Source organism: Phyllopteryx taeniolatus, chromosome 20 (assembly GCF_024500385.1).
Source record: "Phyllopteryx taeniolatus isolate TA_2022b chromosome 20, UOR_Ptae_1.2, whole genome shotgun sequence".
In the NCBI taxonomy this organism is placed as follows: Eukaryota; Metazoa; Chordata; class Actinopteri; order Syngnathiformes; family Syngnathidae; genus Phyllopteryx; species Phyllopteryx taeniolatus.
Window position 1 is genome coordinate 976,199 of NC_084521.1, and position 27,692 is coordinate 1,003,890.

General features: G+C 43.5%; 3 protein-coding genes across 4 annotated transcripts; 2 read left to right on the forward strand and 1 right to left on the reverse strand.

Moving 5' to 3' along the window:
• Positions 1–712: 712 nt before the first annotated feature.
• LOC133470384 (threonine synthase-like 1) lies at positions 713–5,131 on the reverse strand. Its single transcript, XM_061758734.1, has 3 exons — positions 4,963–5,131; positions 2,515–3,894; positions 713–1,984 (listed from the first exon to the last, which is right to left on the reverse strand). The coding sequence occupies exons 2-3, from the start codon at positions 3,886–3,888 to the stop codon at positions 1,181–1,183; spliced, it is 2,178 nt and encodes a 725-aa protein (XP_061614718.1). The 5' UTR covers positions 3,889–3,894; positions 4,963–5,131; the 3' UTR covers positions 713–1,180.
• A 500-nt stretch (positions 5,132–5,631) lies between these two features.
• Positions 5,632–8,085, forward strand: enkur (enkurin, TRPC channel interacting protein). The gene is made up of 5 exons (XM_061758737.1): positions 5,632–5,843; positions 6,006–6,151; positions 6,227–6,444; positions 7,682–7,828; positions 7,902–8,085. The coding sequence occupies exons 1-5, from the start codon at positions 5,770–5,772 to the stop codon at positions 8,070–8,072; spliced, it is 756 nt and encodes a 251-aa protein (XP_061614721.1). The 5' UTR covers positions 5,632–5,769; the 3' UTR covers positions 8,073–8,085.
• A 1,601-nt stretch (positions 8,086–9,686) lies between these two features.
• LOC133470385 (phosphoribosyltransferase domain-containing protein 1-like) lies at positions 9,687–24,124 on the forward strand. 2 transcript variants are annotated; one of them, XM_061758735.1, is made up of 10 exons: positions 9,687–9,884; positions 11,060–11,166; positions 11,247–11,430; positions 13,801–13,866; positions 15,439–15,456; positions 16,767–16,849; positions 17,732–17,778; positions 17,855–17,931; positions 19,024–19,065; positions 19,203–24,124. In XM_061758735.1, exons 1-10 carry the CDS (start codon positions 9,687–9,689, stop codon positions 19,296–19,298), a joined length of 918 nt encoding a protein of 305 aa, XP_061614719.1. In that variant the 3' UTR covers positions 19,299–24,124. The 2 variants fall into 2 exon arrangements, with proteins under 2 accessions (XP_061614719.1, XP_061614720.1); XM_061758736.1 differs by lacking the exon at positions 19,203–24,124 and having other exon boundaries at positions 19,024–19,071.
• The last annotated feature ends 3,568 nt before the right edge of the window (positions 24,125–27,692 follow it).

The following is a 27,692-nucleotide window of genomic DNA, read 5'->3' on the forward strand; positions in this document are numbered from 1 at the left end:
CGAACTGCGATGTCACAGACGCGTCTTTAATATCTTTTGCCTCTTTCCCTGCGCGGTGCTGGAGAAAGCCACACGTGGATAATCACGTGACACGTGCACCGTCAAGCTGTTGGGCTGTAGACTTACATGTTGGTCACCACGACACTCGGGCCCCAAAAAAAAATAAAATAAAATAAAATAATAATAAAAAATTTTTTAAAAAAAAAGGTAATATATCAGTCAGCATGAGATTTGTGCAGTCACAAGCAGTCGTGCCTTGGCTGAAACTTATCTTGCCGTGTCCTCCGGCACCAGCTGCTGAGGCAGCACCTGGTTTTAAATGACACGCCCCCGCGCCCCCCTACTGGCAGATAGATAGAATTCTTGCTGAGGGGGGCAAAAATGTACCCCTCAAGCACAGTATACAGCCCCTGCCTGCGCTTCATTATGTAACGCTCGGTTTCACATTGGTCTAAACAGCAAAGTGCCGCCGGGGTGAGCCGCACTTTATACGCTCGCAGGACACTTCATTAGGTACAAAATCTAATGAGATCCAACAACTCCAACACGTTAACGACCTACAGCAGTGCCTTGTTCGTCACCAGGGTAACGTTCCAGAAGCCCCCGGAGTATTGAAAATCCGCAAAGTAGCAACCATGTACACTCAGGTCCATAAATATTGGGACATGGACACAACTCTCATCTTTTTGGCTCTAAACACCACCACCAAGCATTTGAAACGAACCCAATACTTTCAGCTTTAATTTGAGGGTATTTACATCCAAATCAGGTGAACATTGTAGGAATTATTAACTTTCACCCGACTTTTGAAGGAACCAAAAGTAATGGGACAAATGAAAAATCATGAATCAAATTTTTGAAGTGTGGAACGCAGATGCTGAATTTCACCCCTGGTGATGCTCTGCCAGGCCTCTACTGTAACTGGCTTCAGTTCCTGGTTGTTCTTGGGGCATTTTTTCCCTTCGGTTTTGTCTTCAGCAAGTGAAATACATGCTTAATCGGATTTAGGTCAGGTGATTGACTTGGCCGCTGCATAACATTCTACCTCTTTGCCTTCAAAAACTCTTTGGTTGCTTTTGCAGTGTGCTTCAGATCGTTCAAGTCCATCTGCACTGATTACAAACATGGTCACGGAACAAATACAACTTTTAAGTCAATGTGCCACTGTAGCGGTGAAGGTCTACATTACTTTAAGGAAGGAGTCCTGTATCATGCGCTCCACTTGTTCTACCAGCACTCTGTAATCTGCTTCACAAACAGCGTGTTCCCGTCTCTTTCGGTTTTTGAGGCAATCCATCAAGTCCCTGTTCTTTCCCGGTCTGGATGCAGCACACTGCAGCTTCCTCAGCTGCTCCAAAGGATCCTCCGGAATGTTCTCCACTTGCAAAGCTTCAAATACGGCGGGCGCAAATTTACCGTAATGAGCGGTGGAACTAATGACGACGGGGCAGGTTTGGTCCCGCAGCCTGTCCGCCACAACTTTAGCCACGGCCGTGTGCGTGTCCAGGACGTAGCCGGCCTGCGTGCGAACGCTCCGGATGGCCGCCATGCAGTCATGTTCCGAGCACCAGTCAGCTCGTACTTCCTGTCGCATCTTGCCGAGAAGCGGCTCAGGAAGGCTGAAGTGCCGCCGTTCGTCTAAACCCGCGAACAAGTCCTTGACGAGCGGGCCGTCGCCGCCCGAGACGTGGTAGACGAACCTCTCCAAATTGGACGATTTCAGGATGTCGATGGCCGGGGAGCGGCTGGGCATCAGACGGCGTTCGCGGAGGTCGTACTCACCCGTGTTGACGAAGTCTGACACGATCCGATTGCGGTTGGACGCGCAGATGACTTCCCGGATGGGGACGCCCATTTGTTTGGCGTACAAGGCGGACATGGCGTTGCCGAAGTTACCGGTCGGGATGCAGACGTCGATGGGGTCTCCGAACTGGATGACGCCATCTCGGCAAAGGTTTAGATAGGCGGCGGAGTGGTAAACCACCTGCGGGAGGAAGGAACGCTTACAATATTTATTGTGTATGTGTAAGGCACCGAAGATGCAAAAGTGTTAAGGGTATGCTACAAATCATGATCGGGTTTGTCATTTGGCATTCATGCACATTGGGTACACTTAGACAACAAAATGAAAGTGTAAAATTGGAAATGACATTTGAAATGAAACTGCTAGTAGTAAATTATTTAATACCTGAAATAATCTCAAATAAAAAAAAATTCCTTTTGGGAAAGTGCTTTGTTTTGTTTGTTTCTTTTTAGGAAATGAATGATGCAGACCGGTGTAACAGTAACAATTTGAACAGTATGAACAAAATATTGAATTATGCATAACCCTTTTGGATTCTTTCTTTTTATGAAAGTGCAACATCAGTGGTTTGTTCTCATCTCTTTTGAAAATTATGCAAATGTCAAATTGCAGAAAAACGACAGTCGGCCACTCATGAAAACTAGTCGCACAACCCCGGACGCTGTACAATAGTTCAGTTGCACTTGAAGTCTTTCAGCTCATAGACTCACCTGTGGTAACAAACGCGCCCAGTTGATGGAGTTGGCGGTGCTCAGCACGGTGCCGTACTCCACGGCGAGGTGCCCCGTCAGGCCTGCCTCGCCGAACATCCTCTTGATGCTCCTCTGGCAGAAGTCGAAGTCGGAGCGTACGCTCACGGCCTTGGCGTGGCTCCGGTCCAAGCTGGTCATCTGAAGCTTCTGGATGTGGCTCACGCCGTCCTCGGGGAAGAAGACCAGCACGGCCGTCCTGCGTCTGTCGGCATCACACAGACCGCCGAAGCCGCTGAGCACGGCGCTGCCCGTGTCGCCGGACGTGGCAACCAGGATCAAGTAGTTGCACATGGGCGGCAGGCAGTGGGCGAAGAGTTGGGGCATCAGCTGCGAGGCCAGATCTTTGAAGGAAGCGGTGGGGCCGTGGAAAAGCTCTTGGACGTACGTACTGTCCATCAGGTGCTTGACGGGCGCAACCTCCTTGGTAGAAAAGTTTGACCCGTACGCCCTGTACACCATTTTTCTCAAATCCACAGCAGAAACTTCGGATGGGTGGATGCACTTTTCAAGTAATAGCAAAGCTAGCTCTGAGTAAGACATACCAACTAGTCGCAACCACTCACGCGGAGCTATCTTTGGGAAGCCGTTCTTGGGTACGTAGAGACCCCCGTCTGGGGGCAGGCCCTCCACCACCACGTCACTGAAGTGAACTTTCGATCCTTCGCTATCAGCCCTGGTGGACACGTAGGTCTCTGCGGCGTGGTTGTGAAATCTATCCACGACCTGCAGCACCTTCTCCACCACCTCCTCCACCGTGTCCCCCCGACCGCACAGCACCCGCGCATCCAGCCACCGCTCGTAAAACTGCTTCCTGTACTGCAGGATGTCCCTGATGGACCGCCCTGCCTCTTGGCCCACGATCCTGTCCACCTTCATTCTGTGGAGCCTCTGAAGGATGTCCTCGCCGTCCACATCCAGGTAGACGACGGCGCCGCTTTGTTTGACGTGCTGCATGGCCTCGGGGTGAAGAGGGTTGGAGCCCGTCAGGGAAACGACGCACCCGGAAGCCGAAAAGTTACGCAACACCTGACCTTCCTCCTCCAGGAAACGCTCGCCGCCGACGGCCGCCAGCTTGGCAGCGACTGGCATCTTCCACGTGGCCTCCAAGACATCGTCGTCTACGTCAACGGCTGGGAGTCCCAGTCTGTGGGCCACGATCCGGCCCACTGTGGTCTTCCCTGCTCCAGGTGGACCCATGATTATGATGTTCTTCTCTCTGAGATATCCGGCAGCGGAGGTTCGGGTGAAAAGTTGTGAATTTCTGATGTAATACGGACCCAGGCTGCACCTGAATGCTCTTAGAGCAACCTGCCTTGCTCCTCGTAAATCCATGGCAAACTGAAAGGACAGAATCACTGTTGCTGTGAATTCACTTCTACAAGTGGTTTCAGCTCAGCAAATACAGTTGTGCCTTGACTTAACAAGTGCATTTTGTTTTTTTCCTCGGTGTTGGGAGCAAAAATGTGATTCATGGGCAGCGTTCAGATAAGCCACCGCTCAAGTGACGCAAGAAAAAAAAATATTGGCTACAGTCACCGATGCACTTTCAGATTTTTATTGAATGACAGTCAAACACAAATACAAAATGAATACACTTGAAAGGAGCATGAAGCATACGCTGACTGCAGCTCTGAGGTCACTCAATCGGCCACGCCCCCTTAAAGGCACACAACACACAATTGTACTACTCTGTGTATCTGTGTGTGTGTGAGACTTTCGGTTTAATTACAATTTATATAACCAGTTTATTTCTTTTACGGTCATTTTTATGTTGCAATTAGAGCTGTTCGATACCAATTTTTTTCAGACGACACCAGTACGAGTATTCGCTCTTGAATACTGACTGATTCTGAGTACCAATATCACAAATACTTTGGAAACATAAAATCTCAATTAACACAATGACAATTATGAACAAAGACCCATCTTTCTAACGAAACGTGACGATTCGCTGATGTGTCAAACTGCCGCAGTGTAGCGCCAACTACAGGGGAGGAGGACTGAGTCGATGTCAGATTTCTTTGCCTTACGTATGAGTGGCTGGGATCGGCAGTCTTCACGAGTACCAGATACCTTGAAATAAGGCCAGTACTGGCCCATCCCTAGTTTTAATATGCATTTTACAATGCAGTGATATTTGTCTATATTAAAAATAAATAACCAAATATGGTGGTGATTTTTTTGGGCAGGCTGGCGGGGCGGAATTTATTTCATATACCAGTCAGTTAAGTTACGAGCTTGGTTACGGAACGAATTACACTCGTCAGTGAAGGCACACAAGTCAACCTATCTTGAAGATTCAGAGAGGCTTCCAGCTTGCTAGCGACTCTAACTTTGTTCGTAATTGTTCTTCGTAACCTTCGTCAAGTGGCGTCTAAAATAAAGCCTTAATAAATGTATACTCACGTCAAATGTAGCCGATTAAGGCCCTCAGGTACAAATATTTATGCTTTAGTAGACTCCGTACAACTATATAGAAACGTTGTTGTGGTCGGCGCCATATTGCAATTTCAAAACAACTACGGCACGTTCGGAGGGACAAATCGAACTCTTGCAGAATGAAAGGACGAATGTCACGTCCAATTTCATTGTGTAAATATACTATATATTACACCAATATTTAATAAATAGTTGTCTTATTAAATTATAATAGTCACTTGATATTCTCTGACTTAATTATTTTCCTCATTCGTGCAAATGTTTTACGCTGCGTTCAGGGTTATTAGAAAATTGCAAATTTTCATACTGTTAAATTTAAATCCAATTCTATTTACGACTAACTTTTATTTATTGCAATGGGCTATTATTAATTTAATATTTATAAATGCTGATTTAGGGAGATACGGAATTGATACTTTTGTTTTGAATGGTACTTGACATTCGTAGGTAAACGTTTGTTGAAAGTGTGATTTGAATAAAGCGTGTTCCCCCAATAATGCAATTTTAACGGCAAAAGTGTTTAAAAAGTACGTACTTGTGTAAAACTGGGGCAAATAAAATCATAACCATAAGCTGAAAAGTCACAAGGTTGACTAATGAACGACGGTAAGTTAAGGCAACGCACGGTCCACGCATGTTACCTAGCAACAAGCCAAAGCAGAATCCTCAGAGAACTGTCGAGCTAACGTTAGTTAGTGCGTCTAATTTGCGACGTTTTGACGGAATTTTACGACATTTACCGGCTTCAACTCGATTCATTGGAACATTGTCAACATGGCTAAGACGGTTTATCCCCAAGAGAGTATCTACAATTTTTTACCTGAGCTGGTTCACACTGAAAAGCCAAAGTAAGTCAGAGATGAACACACACACAAGCTAAGTTGTACCTGTATGTCAGGTTTACATTTTCAGACATTGCAGTCACTCTCTCGCAACGTATTTGACTTTATTAGTTTGTGAATATTTGACTGAATATTTTAAAATAAATGTGTTTTGTGCTATTTGTGCAGGTACAAGTCCAAGTTTAGGCCAGCAATTCCCCTGGAGGACAAGGTGCCCAAGAATGCAATGAAAACTATGGGCCCAGCAAAGGTGGAGACCCCATCTCCCGATAAATACCTCAAAAAGCATTCCAAAGAGCCCACATTGCCTGAAAGTGAGTTCATTGTCGAACCGTGAAGTTATCATTTGAGTCCTTATTGTCCCATTGACTCTCACTTTTGTCCCGCAGAAAAAGAGCGTCCTCATCGCATGTGCACTGCAAAGAAGCCAAGCGTCCCCTTGAGGTCCGAACAGCCGCCCGTGGGCCTTCACACGGTGAGAAACTCCATCAAGATCACAACGGCACCCGTGCGGATGAAACCGCTGGCAGCTTCTGTTGACACCAACCGAGGCCACAAGGGGCTCCTGGAACATTCCGGACTGGTCCCCAAGTACGTCAAGAAAAAGGTAACGCTTTAAGACACATATGAGACCATCTGCGGAGCCTTAGCTATGACATGGGTGGGGAATCTGCAACTCCGGCAAATGGAGCCCACCCTTGCTCAAATCCGCAATACGCGATGTCCTCTGCTTTACCAATTCTAGAGAAGGTGCGCTCCATTTGCTTACCCAACGGTCCGGGAATGGTACCACTACAGAAATATTAGTTTGCATTTTGTGAACTTACTTGGTGGCCACAATGGAGTATTTTGTGCGCACGGTTCGCCTAATTCCCCACTGCTCAATGAGTCCCGTCTCCTGCTGGGCCGACGGCGAGTACGGTTTCGTTACCATAACAACTGGGGGCGTCGCTAGGGGCTTTGGACGATGCTAGCCCAGAATGTGATGGGGGAAAAAAAGTGAGTGGCTATAAAGACAATAAAAGTGAGGAGTGTATTTTCACCGGTGGAGGCAGAACTTCGACACCAAGCTGCCAAATTCGACTTCGTCAAGTAGTGTAACGGAGCCTAGGCGCATGTGGCGCATGCAGCGGACGCACATTGTCAAATACAAATTACTTCAGAGTATCATTCCTATAAACAACTTGGATGTCTTGGTAAGCAAATGGAGCCCATCTTTGCTAGAAACTCATTTCGCTACCTGAAGGTTTCTAAAGAAAGTGCTCTCCATCCATCCTTAATCAACTGTCCAGGAAGGATATTAATATTTTTCATTTGTACTTTGTGCAGACATTTTACCTGCTTGACACCTAGGTTTTGGCCACAAATTAATATTTCATGTGTGGGTTACACCTTATTAGTGGCAACAAAATAGCGTTTTGTGGAGGCGATTTATTATTTTGTGGCCAAAGTTTAGTAATTTGTGGCCACAATTTAGCATTTTGTTGCCACAAATGAGTATGTTGTGGTCCTTTGGGGTTGGTTAACAGAGCGAGTCCACTGTGCCAATCCAAAGACTTTGGGAGGACTTTCAGGCCGAATATGAACAGCCACGAACTTCCATGCCACGAGAGTTCAAAGTGAAATCAGTTCCTGGGAGAAGCTGGTGGCCAATTTTGATGCCCATATCGAATTTTAAATAAAATCTCATGCTCAACACTCAGTATTTTGAAATAGGAGGTACTTTTCAATCACTCTGTAGATCTAACGTGGCCACGAAATACAAATTTGCGGCCACAGCTGGACATTTTTATTTCCCCGTGCGATGTCCGGGGCTCGGTAATGTTCTTCTGGGCCGCTTCCAGGGTTACGGCGAGGTGCCCCAGTACCTGCAGCATCGCGGCGAGGGAGTGCAAAGAGCTGTGGAAGAGTACAACGACTACATGAAGGAGCAGATGGAGCGAGGCGCCATGAGGCAGCTGTCAGACGAGGAGCGACAGGCCAACCTGGAGGTACTTCCAGACTGACTCTCTGCCAAAACATCCAGTAAAAAAAATCCTGAAGATGACATTTTTTCCCTCCAAGAGCCTGAGGAGGACCTTGGCTGAGCTCCAGGACAAGTACCGGCGTCTGCCGGTGGTCGTGGACACGTTGATGAGGAAGAATCGCAAGCTGCAACTGGAGGCAGAAATGAAGCAGCTGGAGAGCGACGTGGGCCTTTTTGAGAGGTTCAAGACCATTTACATCGCCAAGTAGCAAAGACCTGCGCCGAGGCCCGGCAATCCCGGCAATGAGCGCTACGTTTGGCACCTTCAGGCTTCATGGCAGTGTCACTGAGGACTTTGGGGAAAATGCCAATCAAAATGTCTTGGCTTTTCTCTTGGCCCCAAGCCTCACCCCATTACAAAATTTTGTGGAAATTGGTGGTGTCGGTTTTCTGCTCATCCTGTTAAGTAACAAGTAAACAACAGACATTGCTAAAACCGACTTTGCGGGGTGTCTGTGGATCCTTAAAATGGACGGATTTAATTTGAGCTCCCAAAATGTATGCCTGAAATATCTTAAAAATGACACTTCATCTTTAAATCAGCCATTGAAAGCTCTTGAAAATGCCACATTGTTACCGCACCTTTTGACAAAGCTTTGGAAGGTAGCTTTTGTGCTAATTCTGCTTACTAACTAGTAAACATAACTTTTGCAAATTAAACAAAAAAAACCACACAAATATTTTTCAAGCCACCCCAAAAATATATCTTCTAGTGTTCTACTTATTACACACTCATACCAAAGTAAATTAAATTGCATATAGAGATATCTTCATACCGTATATACTGGCCTCATGTTTCTGTCATTAGCTTGGATGAAATGAAAATCGTATTTATCGAAAGTTCCTGGTTTTTTGTTTTTTTTTCTTGGTACCCGCACCACCATTTAACAAACGTTTGGGGAGATTAAAAGTGAAACTTAGTCCTTAAATTTGCCCTTTAAAACAAACAAACAAAAAAGACACATTGTTGTCTAATGTGTCCAACCAGCTGAAAATAGAATAACTCAAGTCAATATTTCATTTCTATGGGATAGATTTCGGTAGTTTGCACAAGTAAATGCTTTGACCAGCAAGCTACAATCACTAAAAATGTTGGAAACGTATTTTATAAGATATCAGATAACCTTTATTCGCTCCACTCTTTTCCATTTTTTTTTTAACATAAAGTTTAATCAGATTTGTCATAGTATATCAAACATGTTATGGCAAAATGTATTTAAAACTTGCGATATGACATTGAAGCCACGTTTATAGTCACATTTAGTGGATGAGAGGTCTCAAGTGGCAATAAAAATGTCGTAAAAAGTTGCAATTTGGCTTAATTAAATTTTAAATGTCACTTTTCTACTAATGTCAGTATATTACAATGTACAGTTATTTTTGGTTTGGACTCAATTTCTTCGGTTTTCATTATTCAATGAGAAAATAAGGAAAGATGATGATAATTTAATTGTGCCACCCCTGACCCAACCCTCCTCAGAGTTTATGCAAATCCAATGATGACATTTTATGTAATCTGAAAACAAACAGACAAAAAGCTGCTTTGCTGGCCTTCATTCCTACGAAAACCTGCAAAGATTTGCTGTCGTGGTGTCGCGCTTGCGTTGGTGTCTTCATGTATTGATTGGCCAGCAGCGGGCCTGAACGGTGTCACATGAAGTCCATTAGCTCTCACATTCCCCACGAGTGGAATGGGAAAAAAAAGGGGGGGACAAATGACCGGAGCGTGATCGCTAGGCGCATGTGGCCAGGAACAACGCACTGTTTTGATTCTTCTTGACGAGAAACCAGCAAAAGCGGTGAGTAGCCCATACGGCAGCTACATGTTATTGAACTTTCGTGCACATCTCGTCCTGCCTTTTTCTCTGCCAAAGGAACTTTTTTTTTTCTTTTTTGTGTGTATGTTTTCACCCAAAGAGCACAAGCGCTGCCGGAGTATTCCTGGGAACTCTCTGACCTCCCACAGGACTATTTTCACCCTGCGAGAAATGGAACACGCTGGGAAGAAAAGAGGAATTGTGGTACGTCTGACACAAAACCTTTTCGTTTTCAAAAGCCAGAGTGACCCGCCGCTCAATTGATTAGGTACACCCACTCATCATAAATTCCATCCATCCATTTTCTGAACCGCTGATCCTCACGAGAGTCACGGGATCAAAAATTCCAGCGATGTTCATTTTTGATTGCCGCTGTAAGAGAAAGACCCATTCGTTGTGTTTTGGTTAGCTTATTTTACTAAATTAGATAAGCAAAATGGTAGCAAGACGGCTGACGTTGCGTATCGAGTACAGGGTGTCGCAAAAGTCACAACACGCTTCCTTTTACGATGGTCAACATGGCGCGCCACGGGCAAAGCTTACAAAAGTGCAAAGCAGAAGCCGTCAAATACTGATGGACTCAAGGCTGTCCAAATGAAACCTGAAATCAAATAGAAAAAGAAGTTGATAGTGACTTTTTATTATTCACATGTGCATGCCTGGTGTGTGATAACTATGTATTTATTTGATTCAGTGATTTCTTGTGTGCTGCTACTTTTCAATTTCCAGTCATGCTACCATTGTATCATTTGTATTTTTTGAATGAAAAATAGCAAAATTGGAATTTCCATTGGTAACCTTTGTTTTTTTCTTTAAAACCTAAAACAATGACGGAAATGAAAATATGAAATATAAATAAATAAATAAATAAATATGAACAAAAACAAAATAAAAGAAACTGTCTAATTTAGTTTTTTGGATTCATCATTTAATAAAAGGGCTATCGATCTAAATTTCCATACCAGCGGTGACACTCAAAGGTCATGAAAATTAATTTCAGTTTAGCAACTTGTGCACGCAGCCATCACAATTCTAAGAATTAGCGGAATTGAGTGACAGCATATTCACGTTTTTTGTTTGTTTTTTGTCAACCTATCCTCTGTTATTAACTGAAAATCTCACCTAGTCACTATTTTTTGTGCTCAGGCCAAAGCCATGTTTAATATATAAAAATATGGCCCTGGGCGGATTACATTGACAATTTGACATGGCAACACACAGAGGTTGAAATCTGATTGGACAACAAATCCAACATCAGCATGTACTGGAAGCAGCGCAGCCAACAGAAACGCTACGAAATGAAGAAAGTAGATTTGGTACAACATTTTACACAAGTTCATGGGGCGAATAACAGAGAGATGAATGTCCCGTTTTCGCAGATCAAAGACGACTGGACGGGATACAGTCTGGACTTGTTCACCTACCCGGAGCACTACCGCCACGACATCGACAACGTTTACATTCCACACGGAGTGGTCGTGAACAGGTGCGCTCCGCAACACGTTCACAAAAAGTCTCCATGCATGACGAGTTTCAAGTCGTCCGCGCTCACGACGCTACGTGCAGGACGGAACGGCTGGCCCGCTACATCGTGGAGGACTTTGCGGACGACAACATCGTGGTGCTGTGCGTGCTGAAGGGCGGCTACGAGTTCTGCGTCGACCTGGTGGAGTGCATCAAGGTGCTGGGACGCAACTCCAACAAGTACCTGGAGACCCGCGTGGAGTTCATCCGCCTCAAGAGCTACCTGGTGCGTCACTTCAAACACTCCCACACAACGCAGTCTGACACGAATAAAGTCGACTTTTGGCACAAAAAAGGAGCAATAGTACCAGAACAAAGTTTGTGTTCGCCTTAAATGTCTTCGTAAATAATCGTCATATTTTTAAGAAAATAAAGAGAATAAAAGTCCTATTTTTTTAAAAGTAAAAAGGAATATTACGCCATTTAAGTCGTATAGTAAATAATGTCTCATCGGAAAATCAAGTCACCTTTTTGTGGGGAAAGAAAAGTCATATTATTACAAGAATAAAGTCATATTTTTTCAAGAATAGTTGTATTTTTTAGCACAAAAATCCAAAATATAACAATTTTAATGTATTTTTTTAGGAATAAAAGTTGTAATATTACAAAATATAAGTCAGTCTTTCGTGAATTAGTCATAATATTACAAAATCCATCCATCCATCCATTTTCTGAGCCGCTTCTCCTCACTAGGGTCGCGGGCGTGCTGGAGCTATCCCAGCTGTCATCGGGCAGGAGGCGGGGTACACCCTGAACTCGTTGCCAGCCAATCGCAGGGCACATACAAACAAACAACCATTCGCACTCACATTCACACCTACGGGCAATTTAGAGTTTTCAATTAATGTGCATGTTTTTGGGATGTGGGAGGAAACTGGAGTGCCCGGAGAAAACCCACGCAGGCACGGGGAGAACATGCAAACTCCACACAGGCGGGAGCAGGGATTGAACCCGGGTCCTCAAAACTGTGAGGCTGATGCTCTAACCAGTCGCCGCCAATATTACAAAATTCTAACTAAATATATTTTAAGCTTAATGCATTTTAAGGAAAGCTCATATCAAGAAGTTTTTACAGCAAATAAAGTTTTATAAAAGAACAAAGTCACATCTTGAGAAAATAAAGTTATATAGTTGTATAAAGTCATTATTTTTATTTTTTTTAAATTCTGACAATATAGTTGTTGTTTTTTTAAAAACTGTTTTTACAACATTACGGTAATCTTGTATTTTTGGGAGCAAAAAGTAATATTACAGGATTAATATACAGTATTTTTAAAGTTCTATAAGACAACAAAGACATTCTTTTTGACAAAATGAAATCTTAAAAAATAATAAAATTAAACTAATACTATGAGGTTGCTCAAAAAATATGACTAAAGGTTTATCAGAAAATATAGTTGATTTAATAAAACGAGAATAGTTATTTAATTAAATAACATCCTTTAAGAGGATGTTTTTTTTCATGAAAGAGTCGTTATATTACAAGATTAAAGATAAAAAAATACTTTTGAGTTTTATGCAAAAAAATGTTTTACATAAATTAAAAAAAAGAACAAAATTGTAATATTACCAGATTAAATATATATTTTATCAAGAAAATAAAGTCATATTTTTGTGTAAGGAGTCATATTATTTAGCGTAAAGGTGCGTTATTACGAGAACAAAGGCTCTTTCTTTTTTTTTGCAGTGTCGATTTTCTGTTGCTTGCATTTTCATGGCAAACTAGCAAGTGTGAATGCTTGTTTGTCGATGTTTGCTTTGTATTTGGCTGGCAAACAATCCTGGGTGTACCACACCCCATGCCCCAATTCGACTCCAGTCACCCGCAACCCTAATGAGGAAAAGAACCACAGAAAATGGATGGATCGACAAATTCCAAATGACCTCAACTCATTGTCATGTCTGCCTCTGCCACGAGATGTCACCCTTTCTCATGTTTTCCCGGGGGCGAGGCCACATTCAGACAGGACACCCCAAGGACGCAGGAAATACTCCAGGCCTCACATCATCATCATCATAATATGTCAACATGAGAGCCAGCCTCGTGTGGTGGATCATAACACACCCGGAACACCTCGGGAATGTTTACCTCGACAAGGACACACTTAACGTCACGCGTGGCAAAAGTACACTTGTACTCGCACCATGTACAGAAGTCTAATAGTCTAGACATCTGTTTTCAAATGTTGGGAGTGAGAGTCAAAAGTCGTCTCAAAAATAAATACTCAAGTAAAATACAGATACCTGAAGAGTCTAGTGCAGAAAGACAGTAACTAAGTATTTATACTTGGTTACTTTGTACACTTAACGCTTACAATGATGATGTCAGAAGAATTTACGTTAGGATGGATGCATTGTTTGTGATGATCTTTTGAATGTCAAAGTGAGATTTTAAAAGTCAAAACACGGTGTCATGTGACTTGCCCCCGGGCTGCGATTTCGCCCACATTGCATTCATGTGACGCGTCTCTCGTGGATTCTCTGCTTACGTGATCCAGTCCCAAAGTCAAAAGGTTCATCACATGTCCCCCAAAAATCTGGATTCCTGATTCTTGTTACATTTTGTGAACAAAAAGACATGTCCTCTCGTTAACAGAATGACCAATCAACAGAAGATCTGCACATCATCGGCAGCCGAGATCTGTCCTTCCTGCGCGGAAAGGTGTGTTTGTGGACGAAAAGTTTTCCGCCATACCACTTCTGCTATTACTCTTGGAATTGCTGTGTTTATTATGATTCATCCGACAAATGAAAAGTCTTTTTCAGAGCTTCCACATGCCAGAAAACTCAGCAATTTTTGCAATTATCTGGTGAGAATGTATTTTAAGGGTCCCCAACCGTTAAACCCTAACCCTAAATTCACGTAGAAATATTCAGCCCCCAACAGCGCTTTCACCCATGGACACGGAATTCGGTGGACTTCTCTATCGTAACAGAACGCATGAAAAAGTCTCAGGGATCACCATGCGTGGAATTGAACAGGAAGTCAGCCATTTTGGTTCCAAGCAGACCTTATGGGGTAAATTCCAGGCCTCATATACTTCAAATGAGCTCCAATCAAAAGTAGGTAACCTAGAAAAAGCTAAATTGGTCAGCTTTTATGCCTACTCTGTCTAATGCGAGCAGAGCATGGCGTTACATTTTGACGAGTCCTTCATAAACATGGACGTGGGTGAGAGGGTTCATCGCTGCTTAAATTTGGTGGTATTCTGAAGCACTTTATTTGAACACGTAATACTTTTTTAAATTTACTTGCTCTTATTTTGACATTCACAGCCCTACTTTTTTATTTAGTAAATTAGAAAACACACAGTTGTGCTCATGTTTGATTACCCAGGCAAAACTTTTAAGATTCTTTAAAGAAAACATGAAGGACCAGTTTAAACACATTTAATTTTATTTTAATGGGATTCAAATTAAACAGTCAAGCATTTCAGAAAAGCAATAAACAAAACATAACCATTAAGAAATTAATGATGGTTGTTGTTCAATCAATCATATTTTTAAAAAAAAATAAATAAATATTTCACAAATTCTGTCAGGGTATGTAACGTTATGAGCACAATTGTACATATATGCAGTCATACGTTGTCATATTGGAATGAAAGTGTAGGCTACACTTTTTTTATAACCACTAGGTGGCGGTGGCATTTTGGAATGAAAGTGTACAGGTTTTTCCTAACCACTAGATGGCGGCATACATTTATATAATTAGATTTTTTTTTCTTTTCCGTTTGCCCTGATACCCATGTATAATGCGCACTATTGACTTTTGACAATTTTTTTTGTGGGGGTGGGAAATGCGCATTATACACGAGAAATTACACTAGTTTATTTACTCATGGAAATCTCCATCCATCCCCAACCTGGAAGTATATGCGACATCATGGGGAAAAACTTTTATTAGCACACACTCGTGTCACTTTCCTCCTACTCTTACGTAAGGACAGTCAGGTGTAAGAAGCGGGCCGAACATTTGGCCAGGCGTCCCGACTTCCTCCGTTCTCACAAAGAAGCCCATAGACACCGCAGGGGGAACAAGGACGCGTCTGAAAGCGTTTCCGTGGACAACGCGTCCACACAGATGTTCACCACTGGCCAGAATAGAACGCATTCTCCTCTGTATGCACACTGCCGACATTGTTGCCATGGATACGCCCTTTTTAAAACATTCCACAAACAGATGCAAATGTCGCTAATGTGTGTGTGTTTCCTCTTTTTGCATATTTCCAAGAGCGTGCTCATTGTTGAGGTGAGTGTTTGCCTCCTCACTGATGTGTTGTGTTTGTTCACCGCTCTCTTTGAATATCGGATTTCAATTGTAAACGAACAGGCGACAAGGTGAAACCCTGAAGGAGTTCCATCGTAAAGTGTTCTCAATCCTCTAAAAGTGATGCATGGTAGAAATGTCTTAAAAGTATTACTTATGAAATGTGAAAATGAATGCAAAATAATAATATTAATTTCTAACACAGCACAGGGAAGAGTGTTAACCACCCTGCTAAATTTGAATGATGACCAAAAAAAAAAAGTGTACGAAATGAGGTTTCAAATCATGCAGAATGAAGTGGTTCTCTCCCTTTTAAACGCTTCGTCTACTCTAGCATCTTTCTTATGCCTGCTCATAACTACATGTTAAACTGTGAAAATATATCCGCCTATAGCCTCTGCTGGCTGGAATATATTCCACCAGGTCGTCACGGGGCTTTTCCTCGCCGCGACAACGAGGCGCTCTAAAGCGGCCTCGCCAGTTCAAATACCCGGTCCGCATGTGGGCTGTTAAGTCGGGTTTAAAAAATAAAAAATACGCCCTGGTCACTCTTCTGCCATTTCCTGCGTGATGTATGCTCACTCAGGGCTGACAACGAGGCGCTCTAAAGCAGCCACGCCAGTGGATGATCAGAAGGGAAGATGCATATTTGGGGTGTAGGCATACTGTAGTTAGCTAGCATGTCGCAATCGTGCCAGATAACCGCTGATGCGAACGAAGACGCTGAAGTTCTCATATCGCGAAGGAGTGGCAACTCGTCCCGGACTCCAAAGTGCGTCACTGGGCCCCGTTTTGGTGACGAACCCCCCCCAAAAAAGTCAGGAAACAGCGAGTTTAGTTTGCCTTGAGTTTTGTTGGATGCACAGATTTGTGTTAGCCCCTGATAAACTGCACATAGTCAACTGCTCTGTAAGGTTGGTGCTGGGGTGTTGGCGGCATGTGCAATTTGCCGGCTTAGTGTTGAACTGCTGCCTCCACGAGCGCAAATGCTTTTGTGGTCTCTAGGCCGCTCGCTTTTTCCCTCACGGTCCGCTTGCCTCGTCGCAACTAAGGCTAACTTTCGGGAAGCTTTCATAACGGACTCTAAAATGTGCTATTATTATTATTATTTTTTTTTCCTTTGATGAAAGAATGTTACAGACATCTGGGAACTGTTTTAGACTGTGCACATTTTGTACAATGTCTCCTTTAAAGCAGTGCAGATGATGCACATCACATTATTTTGTGCATTTAAACCTCCCTAAATTGAAGTTGAAATGTGGCTTCTTCCCCATCCTACCCCCATCCCCAAGGCCATTGTTGACACAGGCAAGACAATGAAGGCCCTTCTGAAGCATGTGGTGACCTTTCAACCCAAGATGGTCAAGGTCGCGGGGTGAGTCGGCCTCTCTCGGGCGTCTCCGTGCGTTTGACCCCCCGATGCCCCTGCGGCAGGAAATGCCAAGTGTGTGATGAAAGGCGATATCGCTTGTCGCAGTCTCGGAGTTGCCTGCTCGTAATTTACAGTGTGGAGACAAAAGTATTGGGACAGAATAATTCATTCATGAAATTGCCGTTCCATAATTGTACCTGAAAATATATCAATATGTCTCTTGTTTAATCCAATTATCGATTTGCTTCATTTTTGTAATAGCGTAAAACAGTTTCGGCTTGTCCCAACATACAGCAATACTTCATGAACCTAGTTTATTTCTTGACAATCTCTTCAATTATGTTTTACAGTGGTGCCCGAGATACAAATTTAAGTGGTTCTGTGACGACGTTCGTGTCCCAAATCAACTTTCCCCATTGAAATGAATGGGAATGCTGTTAATCTGTTCCAGTCTACCCCCCCAAAAAAACAACAAAAACATGTTGTAATGTGTATTTTAATATATATCATAAAACATGCCATAATTACCTAATTAAATAGAAAAAAAAGAATAACATAGGTTTTGTCACACTGCATCAATTGAATGACCATTGTGCTGCTCTTTCTGGTGTGCCCGCCTTGGCAACCTGGGGGCAGTAGCCAGCCAGACAAATATACTGTTCATTGAGATGTTCATTGAGATGTCACAATTCCTTTCACCTCATCAGCACTACTATTTTATATATATATATATATATATATATATATATAAAATCTTTTTTTTTTTTATGTCCAGGAGGTGGAAATGTGTCTCAATATTTTGTACACATGTAACCTTTTACTCATTAAGTTCCATCCGATCCCGTGAGTTTTGAATGTTAACATGAATGTGTTAACTCTTTGCAGTCTGCTGGTGAAGAGGACGCCCAACGTGGACGAGAACCTGACTGACTGTGAGTAGTAGAAAGTCACGTTCACACGCACCATCCTCGCACATTATTGAAACCCACCCACCCGTGTTTCTCGCAGACGTGGGCTTCGAAATCCCCAACCGCTTTGTGGTGGGCTATGCGTTGGACTACAACGAGTACTTCCGTGACCTGAACGTAAGCGTCGACCGCCGCCCTTTTGAAGCACGCAAAGGCAGGAAGGGATGAAAGACACGGAGGGAGGGAGAGCAGTCCATCAAAGAGATTACCCCTCCACACCCACTCGCCGTTCCCTGAAAACTAAACTCACCTTGCAGGTTTCCTCCCCTCCCCCTCCTCCTCCTCTGTCGCCCAGGGAAACTAACAGCTGCATCTGTGACGTATTAATAACATCATTTTCCCATCGGCCTCATTCGGGAGGCGCTATGCTTAGCATGCTAAGGTGCAGAACCACGTTTTATATATATCATTTTTAATGATTGTAAAAAGTCCTACCATACTTTACTATATCACTGTACTAAATAATGAAATGAAAATGGATTAAATAAATTCTATACAAATATATAGAATCTATACAAAATACAGTACAACTAAAAGTTTTAAATCATTGTAAAATGTGAGGATTAAAATGTTTCATTGCAGCCTTGCACAGTATAGGGTTAAAAAACGAAGATGCAGGCAACACACTTTCATTTGCATTCAAGTCAAAGTAGCTCAGATGACGAGCGACCGTGCACAACACCAATGCTGATGCTCTTGTTTTTCATTTCTTTCCACGTGAAGCTCACATTTGCACACTTTAAGTTTGGCATCGATTCTTCCAAATAAGTGGGACTCTTTGTACGCGTGTTTGTGGCACGTCGTCTTTGCATTTTATACAGTATCCGCATGCCGTTTATCACACACGTGGGAGGGTTCCCAGCAGAATGTCAGGTATTATCAGTCCAGCTGAAAGCATCCTCTCGTTCTTATCTGCGTTGGTTCCTAACACCAAGAAATATGACTTGGGCGCACTCGGTGGAATTCACGACCGTGCGTGTACAGTTTGGCTTTGAAACTTCATTGTGATTAGAACTCATAGAGACAAGCAGACATGTTGAGTTGCCTCGATCGTGTGGTTTTCCTGTAAATGACATGCTTTGGAGTCACATTTGTGGCTTTTTTGAGTCACTGTCAGTCAAAGCTGACCCCACCCATGCGAGGCGGGATGCTTAAAAGTGGCTTTTTTCATGTGGGATGACATCATTTCTTTTTTTCCCCTCCTTACAGCACATCTGTGTCATCAGTAAGATCGGCAAGCAGAAGTACAAGGTTTGACTCAATCTCCCAATGAGAAAAATACTCATCAACATCACAAAATATACGTTTGTACACATTGAAATTTACTTACTACTGTGTGTGTGTGTGTGTGTGTGTGTCTGTGTGTGTGTGTGTGACTGACACAAAAGAAATTGACACACGAAGGAGAAAGCGGAGCAGACGAGGACGTTGGTGGCAGATGGCGAGAGATTATTCAAGTTGGCATCGTCCAGGGCCCGCTCTGACTCATGGAAAACACACACACATGCGCATAGACAAACATGATATGCTTGTTCAGTTATGAGCAGGCGCCTCACCAATCTGATCAAATCAGACAACACCGTTGAATTGTTTTTCAAGGAATTCCATGTCTATGTTTTCTGTTATTCACGCACTGCGCGGGCGAGAAGAGAGTTGTTTAAGGAGATGTATTGTGCAGTTTGTCACAATTGAAAACAGTTCCCGGTCTTAATAAAATGTCAGTGATGAGGGGCATTTTGAGAAACCCTGGGGGCCCTGGCAAGAAGGAGCATTTATTAAAAAATAAAAAAGCATCTGTTAAAAAGTTGACATATAAAATGAAAACCGACCGACACGGAAAGCATACATTCTCATAGTAGCTAAAAAAACAACCTGAAATGTGAAATGTCCACCCCTCACTTCTACATAGTTCCTTGTCACCAAAAGTGCACCAAAGCCATACTTTTAGATTTAGACAGGGCTTTGGTCTCAGCACAAAAACAGCAAAAATGTGAGGTTTTTTTTCTGTGAATAATGGAAGATAAGTAAAAAAAATAAAAAAATAAAAAATATATATATATATATATATCAGCAGGCGGCACAGTGGACGACTGGTTAGAGCGTCTGCCTCACAGTTCTGAGGACTGGGGTTCAATCCCCGGCGCCGCCTGTGTGGAGTTTGCATGTTCTCCCCGTGCCTGCGTGGGTTTTCCCCTCCCACATCCCAAAAACATGCATGGTAGGTTAATTGACAACTCTAAATTGCCCGTAGGTGTGCATGTGAGTGCGATGGTTGTTTGTTTATATGTGCCCTGCAACCAGTTCAGGGTGTACCCCGCCTCCTGCCCGATGATAGCTGGGAAAGGCTCCAGCACGCCCGCGACTCTGTGAGGAGAAGCGGCTCAGAAAATGGATGGATGGATATATATCAGATAAAAGGTAGAAATGTACTTAGTTTGAATTCTGGGCCTGTTTAGTTGAACACAAAGCTACAAATGGATACACCACTTAATTGTACTCTCTGCCATCTACTGGAAGGGCATCTCATGATTCGGCCTGTCGCTGTACGCCGTTAACGTAGATACGGTGGATATAAAAAGTCTACACACCCCTGCTCAAATGGCAGGTTTTTATGATATAAAAAATGGAGACCAAGATGAATCATTTCAAAAATGTTTCAACCATAAATGTTTTTCTATGTCACAAAAACCGAGCATTTCAACAAGGGTGTGTAGACTTTTTATAGCCACTGTATATAATACAGAGCTTTAGCCTGAGCTCAAAAACTGAATTAGGAGCACTAGGTGAATTCACAACTAGTGAATTAAGATTTATAATGAAAAAAAAAAACAACAACTATAATTTCCGGACCAGTTGGCATTTGGGATTGACCGCTGTAAACAAACAAAGTTTGCTGTTTTGGACCCTTTTGTAGTTGTCGCCCCGCCTCGGGGGGTCGTGACCCCTCAGAAGAGGACCCTAAGTGGACATGAAAACTGAGCAAACACGCTTCAAACATCTCAAGAATGTTTTGTTTTGGTCGTCGCGGCGACTGAGAGTCAGTGACGCGTGGCGTCCGTACTCTCTTGACTCTTAATCACCTGAAAAAGGCACAATGGGGCGAGTCGGCCTACAGATCGCTGAGATTGTGCTCGCTCATTTGTTGTTATTTTGCGGCTACGAGTTCAATCAAATTGCAACGAAAACACAACGCGGCGCGTTAAAGCGGCTGCCAGATGACTTGTTGTTTGGCTAAGAGTGGTGCGCGGGCCGACAAAAGAGATTTGGGAGGAGATTTCCAGAGATCTTTACATTTCTGCTTTGGCTCCAAACTTGCCCATGACCCTTCAAGTTGCGAGGGAGGCCGAGTGATAAGAAAAGCAGGCAAAAACTTCTGCTTCCTTATCGGAAAACTTCAGACCACGGCGGCGGCAAAAGCCCTTTAAGGAGCTCATTTCATGGACTTTCAACTATGAACTTTTTTAATGACTGGGGGAGTTTTCATATACAGTATATGGCTCATTTTCATATAATTTTAGCAATAACGGTAAACACATCGCACTGAATTTCCTATTGAAAATCTATTAATGTTAGTGATGAGTATTCTAGTTATTGGCAGTTGTTATCCATCAAAAGGTTCTAACTCTTTCCAAGACCAAAAACTATTCTAAAGTAATATTTTTAAAACTTTTAATGGCAAAATGTCTTTACCGTTAGGTGTCCCAAAGGAAACGTTTTGTCAAGATGCTAATGACATTTTTGGATGTATCGGATTTTTCTCTGCTTGCTTAAAAAGAACACAAATGCGTCTTTGTGTCGAAAGAGTTCCTTTATTTTTGCTTCTTTTTACAAATGCCACTGTAGCTGTCTTTACCGTTAATGGCACTGGAGAGAGCCTCATGATGTTGTTGCAATACACCAGAGGGATCTGAGATGATTGCGTTCACACAGTAGCAGAACGCAAAAAAAAAAAGTTATTTCTGAGACGACTTTGTGCTGGCATGATTGATTTGCAGTTTGGACGCGGAGGTGTAAACATCTCAGAAGTCTTGCGATAACGCTCCCAAAAGTAGATATGTTGCTCGTCGCTTTTTTCAAGAAAACTGCTAAATACAGCCACAAAAGTTCCTAAGTTGCAACGAAATCCGTATTTGACGTTTGCATGGAACAGATTCGCCCCTCCAAAACTGATTTCCACCAGATTGTAAAAAGCGCTCGATATATTTCTTTAGCCTTTGTGTATTTTGTCACAAGAATGTCAGAAAGCTTTTATTAAAACACCTGGGAACACCTTTTTTTTTGTTAAATATGCATTGTATGTCTCCTTGAACGTGGCCCAGCCCTAATGCTGGCACGGGAACCCACAGGTGCCATAGTGTGGATCGGTGAAAAAGAGACGGCCTTCGCAATCGGCGGCGGCGGCTTTGTAGGCGAGAGAACAGGAAGTAAACTCCTGCCCCCGTCGTACAAAGAGAACAAAACGGGAATCATACGTTGGAATGAAGACTTTGTCATCCGCAGCTCCATTTGATTTCCTGACGCACGTTTGAGCCCTGAAAGCTACTTTTCACTGCACCGCTACCTCCGCGGAGAAGCTGAATGTTTTTCTCGCGAAGCCATTGTGAGTCACCTTTTGGGGGCTTCGACATGCTCGGAAATTCATCAATTTCACCGATCACTAGCGGCCTTGGGAAAGCTCGAAAAAATGAGCCCCGGATTTCACTGATCAACGCCAAAATGGGTGCAAAGGTCGAACACGTACAGCAAAATGTCTCATGGACCCATGCTTGGAATTGAACAGGAAGTTAGACATTTTGGTTTGAAGCAGCTAGTTTAGCTGAAAGTAGAAAAAGTTGATCCCGTATTTAAGAGTTTTGTTTTTTGTTTTTGTTTCCTTATAGAGGGCTCCCATTTCTTGAGAGTGAGAGAAATAGAACAGATACTAAGAATACTTGAAAAAGTGTTTCAAAATGTTGGAGTGTGCTTTCCTACATTTAAATGTTTTTTTTTAGCATGTGGTGGGGGGGAAACTATTGAAAAACATCAGCACAACAACTACAAGAGGGCCGTGACCCACGTCTTCTTACGCCATATTTCATCCTTCTAGTACAGCTTTTCCAACCTTTATTGAGCCGCCGAGGCTCTTATTTTACCTTGGAAAAATCTCACCAGAACTAAATGCCACAAAATCTATATTCAGAAATTTGGTTCACGGCTCACGTATTCCCTTCTTCAGGTTTTTGTCTGTTTGTCTTTATTTTGTCCCCCCATTCATTGAAAAGGCTTTTGCCATTTGGCAGCGTTTGTGCTCTGTGCTACCATAACCTTCTTTCAATAGGAAAGTAGTACTTTGGTAGTAATTAACTCACAAATGGACTTACTCGGGTGAAATCTGGGCCAGTTCATGAACACAAAGCTAGTCTTCTGTTGTGTGAATGGATCCGCAGGTTGACCGGATCTTCTGCCATCTAGTGGAAGAGAAAGTCATTGTGCCGCCTGACACTATAGGTTACCGGCATAAATAGATCAACAAAGAGCTCATAAAATAATCTGCTAATTATTTTGGATGTATAATAAGAAATAGATTTGAAAATTAAACAACTCTTTATTTATCATGTTAATCAGTGAGTTTGATTTCTTGTAATCAAATAGTTAAAAAATGAAATTTTCTCATTAAAAAAAAAAACAATTTGACCTATTGTAACTGTTTTCTACTTCGTGTATGAATGAGCCGGGCGGCAGCTGTCCAACTTTAAAAAAGCGAAGTGAAATTGGATGGTTTTGTGCGGCGTGCCTTCCTTCAACGGTATGACGTCATTCGTATGACGTGCCCAACGAACTGTTTTGGCGCACTCTTTGCGTGTTTGTCAGCACTTGCCGCACGACGCTGCTCGCATGGCTTCAAGTTGTCTATTGTGTAAAAACGGGGTCTTTTTTTTGGGGGGGGGTAGACAATAGCGCTCCGGCCCCCCTGAAACCGGCCTTGCAGCGGAACGGGTCAAAGGAGGTCCCATTGTCCCGTCGTCTATTGTGCTGCCCGAGGGGCCCGCAAACGGAACACTGCCAGCCTTTGTCTTAGTCTGCATCAGCTGTGCGCACCGCCACTGCAAAACGACCAGTCTCTCAGAAATAGGCTTTTTCAGCCATATGAATGTGTGAAAATAGTTGCTTATCACAATTTCTCAATGATTTCTCATTTCAAAATCATTCCGTTGTTAATGATGCGGTCGGTGTTCGGGTGCGCGAGTGATTGACACCCCCCCAAAAAAAACTTACACTTGCCACAAGATGGCAGCAAAGCACTACTTTTGTATTTGACAGGACTATGACCTGAGGAAATGAAGCGCCTCCCCTCACTTCAATATAATTGTTTATGTACACAAAAAGCAATGAAATAATACAAAACAATTGAAAATACAGTTAATCGTAAGTTCCCAAACCTTTTGAGTTGTGTATTTCTTAAAAAAAATTAAAAAAAAAATTTTGGTTTTATTTTTGCCATTGTTATGGGCTTTTTTAACTCAACTTTATTCATATAGCACTTTGGAAAAACAATCGCAGCTGTAGAATGAATGAATAAGTATACTTCTCATTACAATACCGTATATAAGACGTGTTCCCTTCACTTTTTTTTACCAGTTACGTTAACATTTTCTAACCATCGAGTGCAATTTAAAGCATTTCTTTTTATATGTATATATACTTTTTAATTGGCCAATATTTATATAAAGCGCTAACTTTGGTTGTATAAATGTTTGAGGTGTCGTCTGCTATAACACCTCTTATGTAACACTCTCGCCGATTGGTCGGTCGTACAAATTCCATCTTTCAAATGGCCACCCGATTGGTCGCCTTCGAGTGAGGGGCGGGGCTTCGTCAAGCCAGCCGCGTCGTCCATCTGCACAGATGGTCGCTCGTCCGCCGCCGCCGCCGCCGCCTGGGAGCTCCTCTCCTTTCTCGATTTGTTTACTTTTTGGCTCTTTTTCAATATTTCCCGATTGATCGCGTTGGAGATGAATGAACCCCGGACGTTCGACTCCGGCTCGGTGGCCGCGAGGAATGAGTGCCCGCCGAGGGGCGTCTCTCGCCGCTTTTTCTTCTCCAGCCGAGCAGGCAGCGAGCAGCTCCAGCGGGCCGCGGCCGCCGTAGAAGCTCCGCTGGCGGGCTGAGCGTCTCGCGGCCTCCCGCTGCCCCCTCCGGAGCCTGCAGCGACCTAACATGGACCAAAGGCTGCGCTCGACGCCTGGCTACGGTTCTCCGGATTGGTAACAGGTAGGCTCGCTAACCTGTCGTTGTGTGTTCCTTTAAAAAAAAAAAATAAATAAAAAAAAAAATTAAAAAAAATAAAAAAAAAAGGCTACTCCACCTGTTTGAAAATGTACAAAAAGACGTTTTGTTTCTTTTTGAATGTGCATTTGACGTGCAACTAATATCGTGGCCAAATGTCCTTTAAATAATGACACAAATATCGCCATCACTACAAAGCAACACTGTGCAAGGTTAACAGTGACGTAAATGTGCTTGTGGTGCGCTTCTGCAAATTGACAGGTGACATCATACTGACTTTTATGCTAATGAGATAATAGTCGACATCACAAATGTGCACGTAATGCTTCACATTCTTTATAATAACAAGGTACACTTGCATCCCATACCAGAGTTGTCTGACAAAAGACGTGCTTTTCCTTTGCCCCGCATCCCACTGGCAGCTGTTCCTAATATTTAGTGTTCAAGTGAGGTCACCGCAACCGAAACAAAACGGCACTCAGTATGATCTGGTGCACTTTTACACTGAGCACCATATGCACATATTGCCAAGTTGCGACCGCTGTTATAGTGTCAGTCACAAAGGAGCAGTATTGTCATATTTTTGTATGCAATTCCATTTGAGTGTCATCACATGTGAACTATTTCTGTTTAGATTCCCACCTCTACCGGACATGAGGAAGGAGGACGGTGTGGATTAGGATTTTTTTTTCTTCTTTTTCCCCCCCTCCACCATCACTCACCTGAGCTCCATGCGGGCCCCCGAGGATTTGCCCCACCTGAGTGTTTTGACGTGAAAATGATGGCGGCGCATGGGAGCGAGGAGCATCAACTCCGAGATGTGCCGTGCGAGGTAACACGCTCAAATAGTAAGAGAGAGAGAGAGAGAAAGAAAGAGTTCTCCGGAATGTGGCAGAAGTTGTTGATTTCTCGCCCATGTGAGCCTAATCACACTGAGCTCGCATTTATTCCCTCCAAGCACACACACACACACACACACACATTCTCATTCCAGGCGGAATGTGCACGCGCACACACACACAGCTCAGCAGCGTGTGATGCGGCTCGTGTGTCCGGTTGACCGGGTTCATCCCTTCCACTCCATGACAACTGTTTAAGAGCAAAAAAAAGCACAAAGAGACGTTTATGCTCCCGCGGCTCAGCGTTCTTTTTTTGGGAAGAGTTTTTTATTTGCGCGCTGGCTGGACTGCTGACATCACTGCAATCATCATCACGATGCAGCTCGGCCCCAGTGCATGTCGTTACAGGCCGGCGGTGCTGCCGTGTTTTGGATTATCATCAGAAAATGGCATCGTGCGTGTGTGTGTCGGTCGTAATCCTCTTAGTAGGGCAGGGCAAGATAGCCTTGATTTTCCCCACCCCCTCAATACAAAAAAAGGCAAGTGACATTATTTGAATCAAGTTTTGCTTTTTGCATTCTTTTTCCCAACGGCACGGCGGATGAGTGGTCAGCACGTCTGCCTCACAGTTCTGTTATCGGGGTTTGACTCTGGCCTTCCAGTGCGGAGAATGCAATTGAGGATTATTTTAGTAATCGATTCAAAGTGCATAAAGTCGATTTACAATATGGCTTCAAGCACATTCATGCTTATCGTTGACATCAATTCTTTTGACATCCGCGCATACCTGACGTGTCATCGTTTAGTTGGGTGCACTGCAAGTCCGTTGTCGTGTCAGTTAGGAAATTGAATGAGTCGAAACCAACACGATCCCGAGCGTGTTAAATCGCTTCCGTGGGAGCTGTTTGAAATGGGCGAATAACAAACAACAGCAGATGAACTCGCGCCACGCCACCGCTGCACCTGTTTACAGTCGCTAATACAAAGGATGCGCCATGCAGCTTGTGGCAAATCGTCGCTTAGTGAGTCAAGCGCTCACTTAGCTTTACTTTGCATCGCGTGTTCCAGTGCCGCTAGTTGCCTTTTACTTTTCATTTTTATTCTTTACAATGTTGACAATTTTTTGTAACCCTTGTAAAACTTGAACTTACTAACGTTGCCCCAACGGCCGCAGCCGGTTGAAGCCAGTTGAAGCGTAACACCGTGAATACCGTGACACAAAAAGGTCCAATTCGACGGCAAAACATTTTTGTTCACAGGCTCCAAGCGTTGCCGTGATGTAAACACATGGCCCAAAGAACACAATTTTTACCAGGCGACATTTGGGATGACGTCAGCAATTACTGCCGTGACATCACCACGTTGTTTACTCCGACATACGCAAACCGTCCAGCTCCACTGAGCGACCCCGCCTCCCATCCTGCCTCATTAATGAGGAAGGGGCGTCGTCTCGAAGCAAGACCCCCTCTCGCACACACACACAACCCCCCCCCCCCCACACACACTTTTGCCTCACACACACAGCGACCGCCGCCCAAGCCGTGAAAACACAGCTGCCCCCCGTCACGCAGAGTAAAACACCCCACGTGTGCCACGTCTGGTTTGGACTCGCTCACCCGCCACCTCGCTTGACCCGGCTCAGCGGATTAATTATTTACATTTTGTGTCAGTTGGATGAAAAGAAGATGAAAAAAGAAGTAGTGATTGTTGTCATAATGAAGGTCACACGTACACGGATACAGTGAACTGCCCCCGTTTAGTGCAGGGGACACA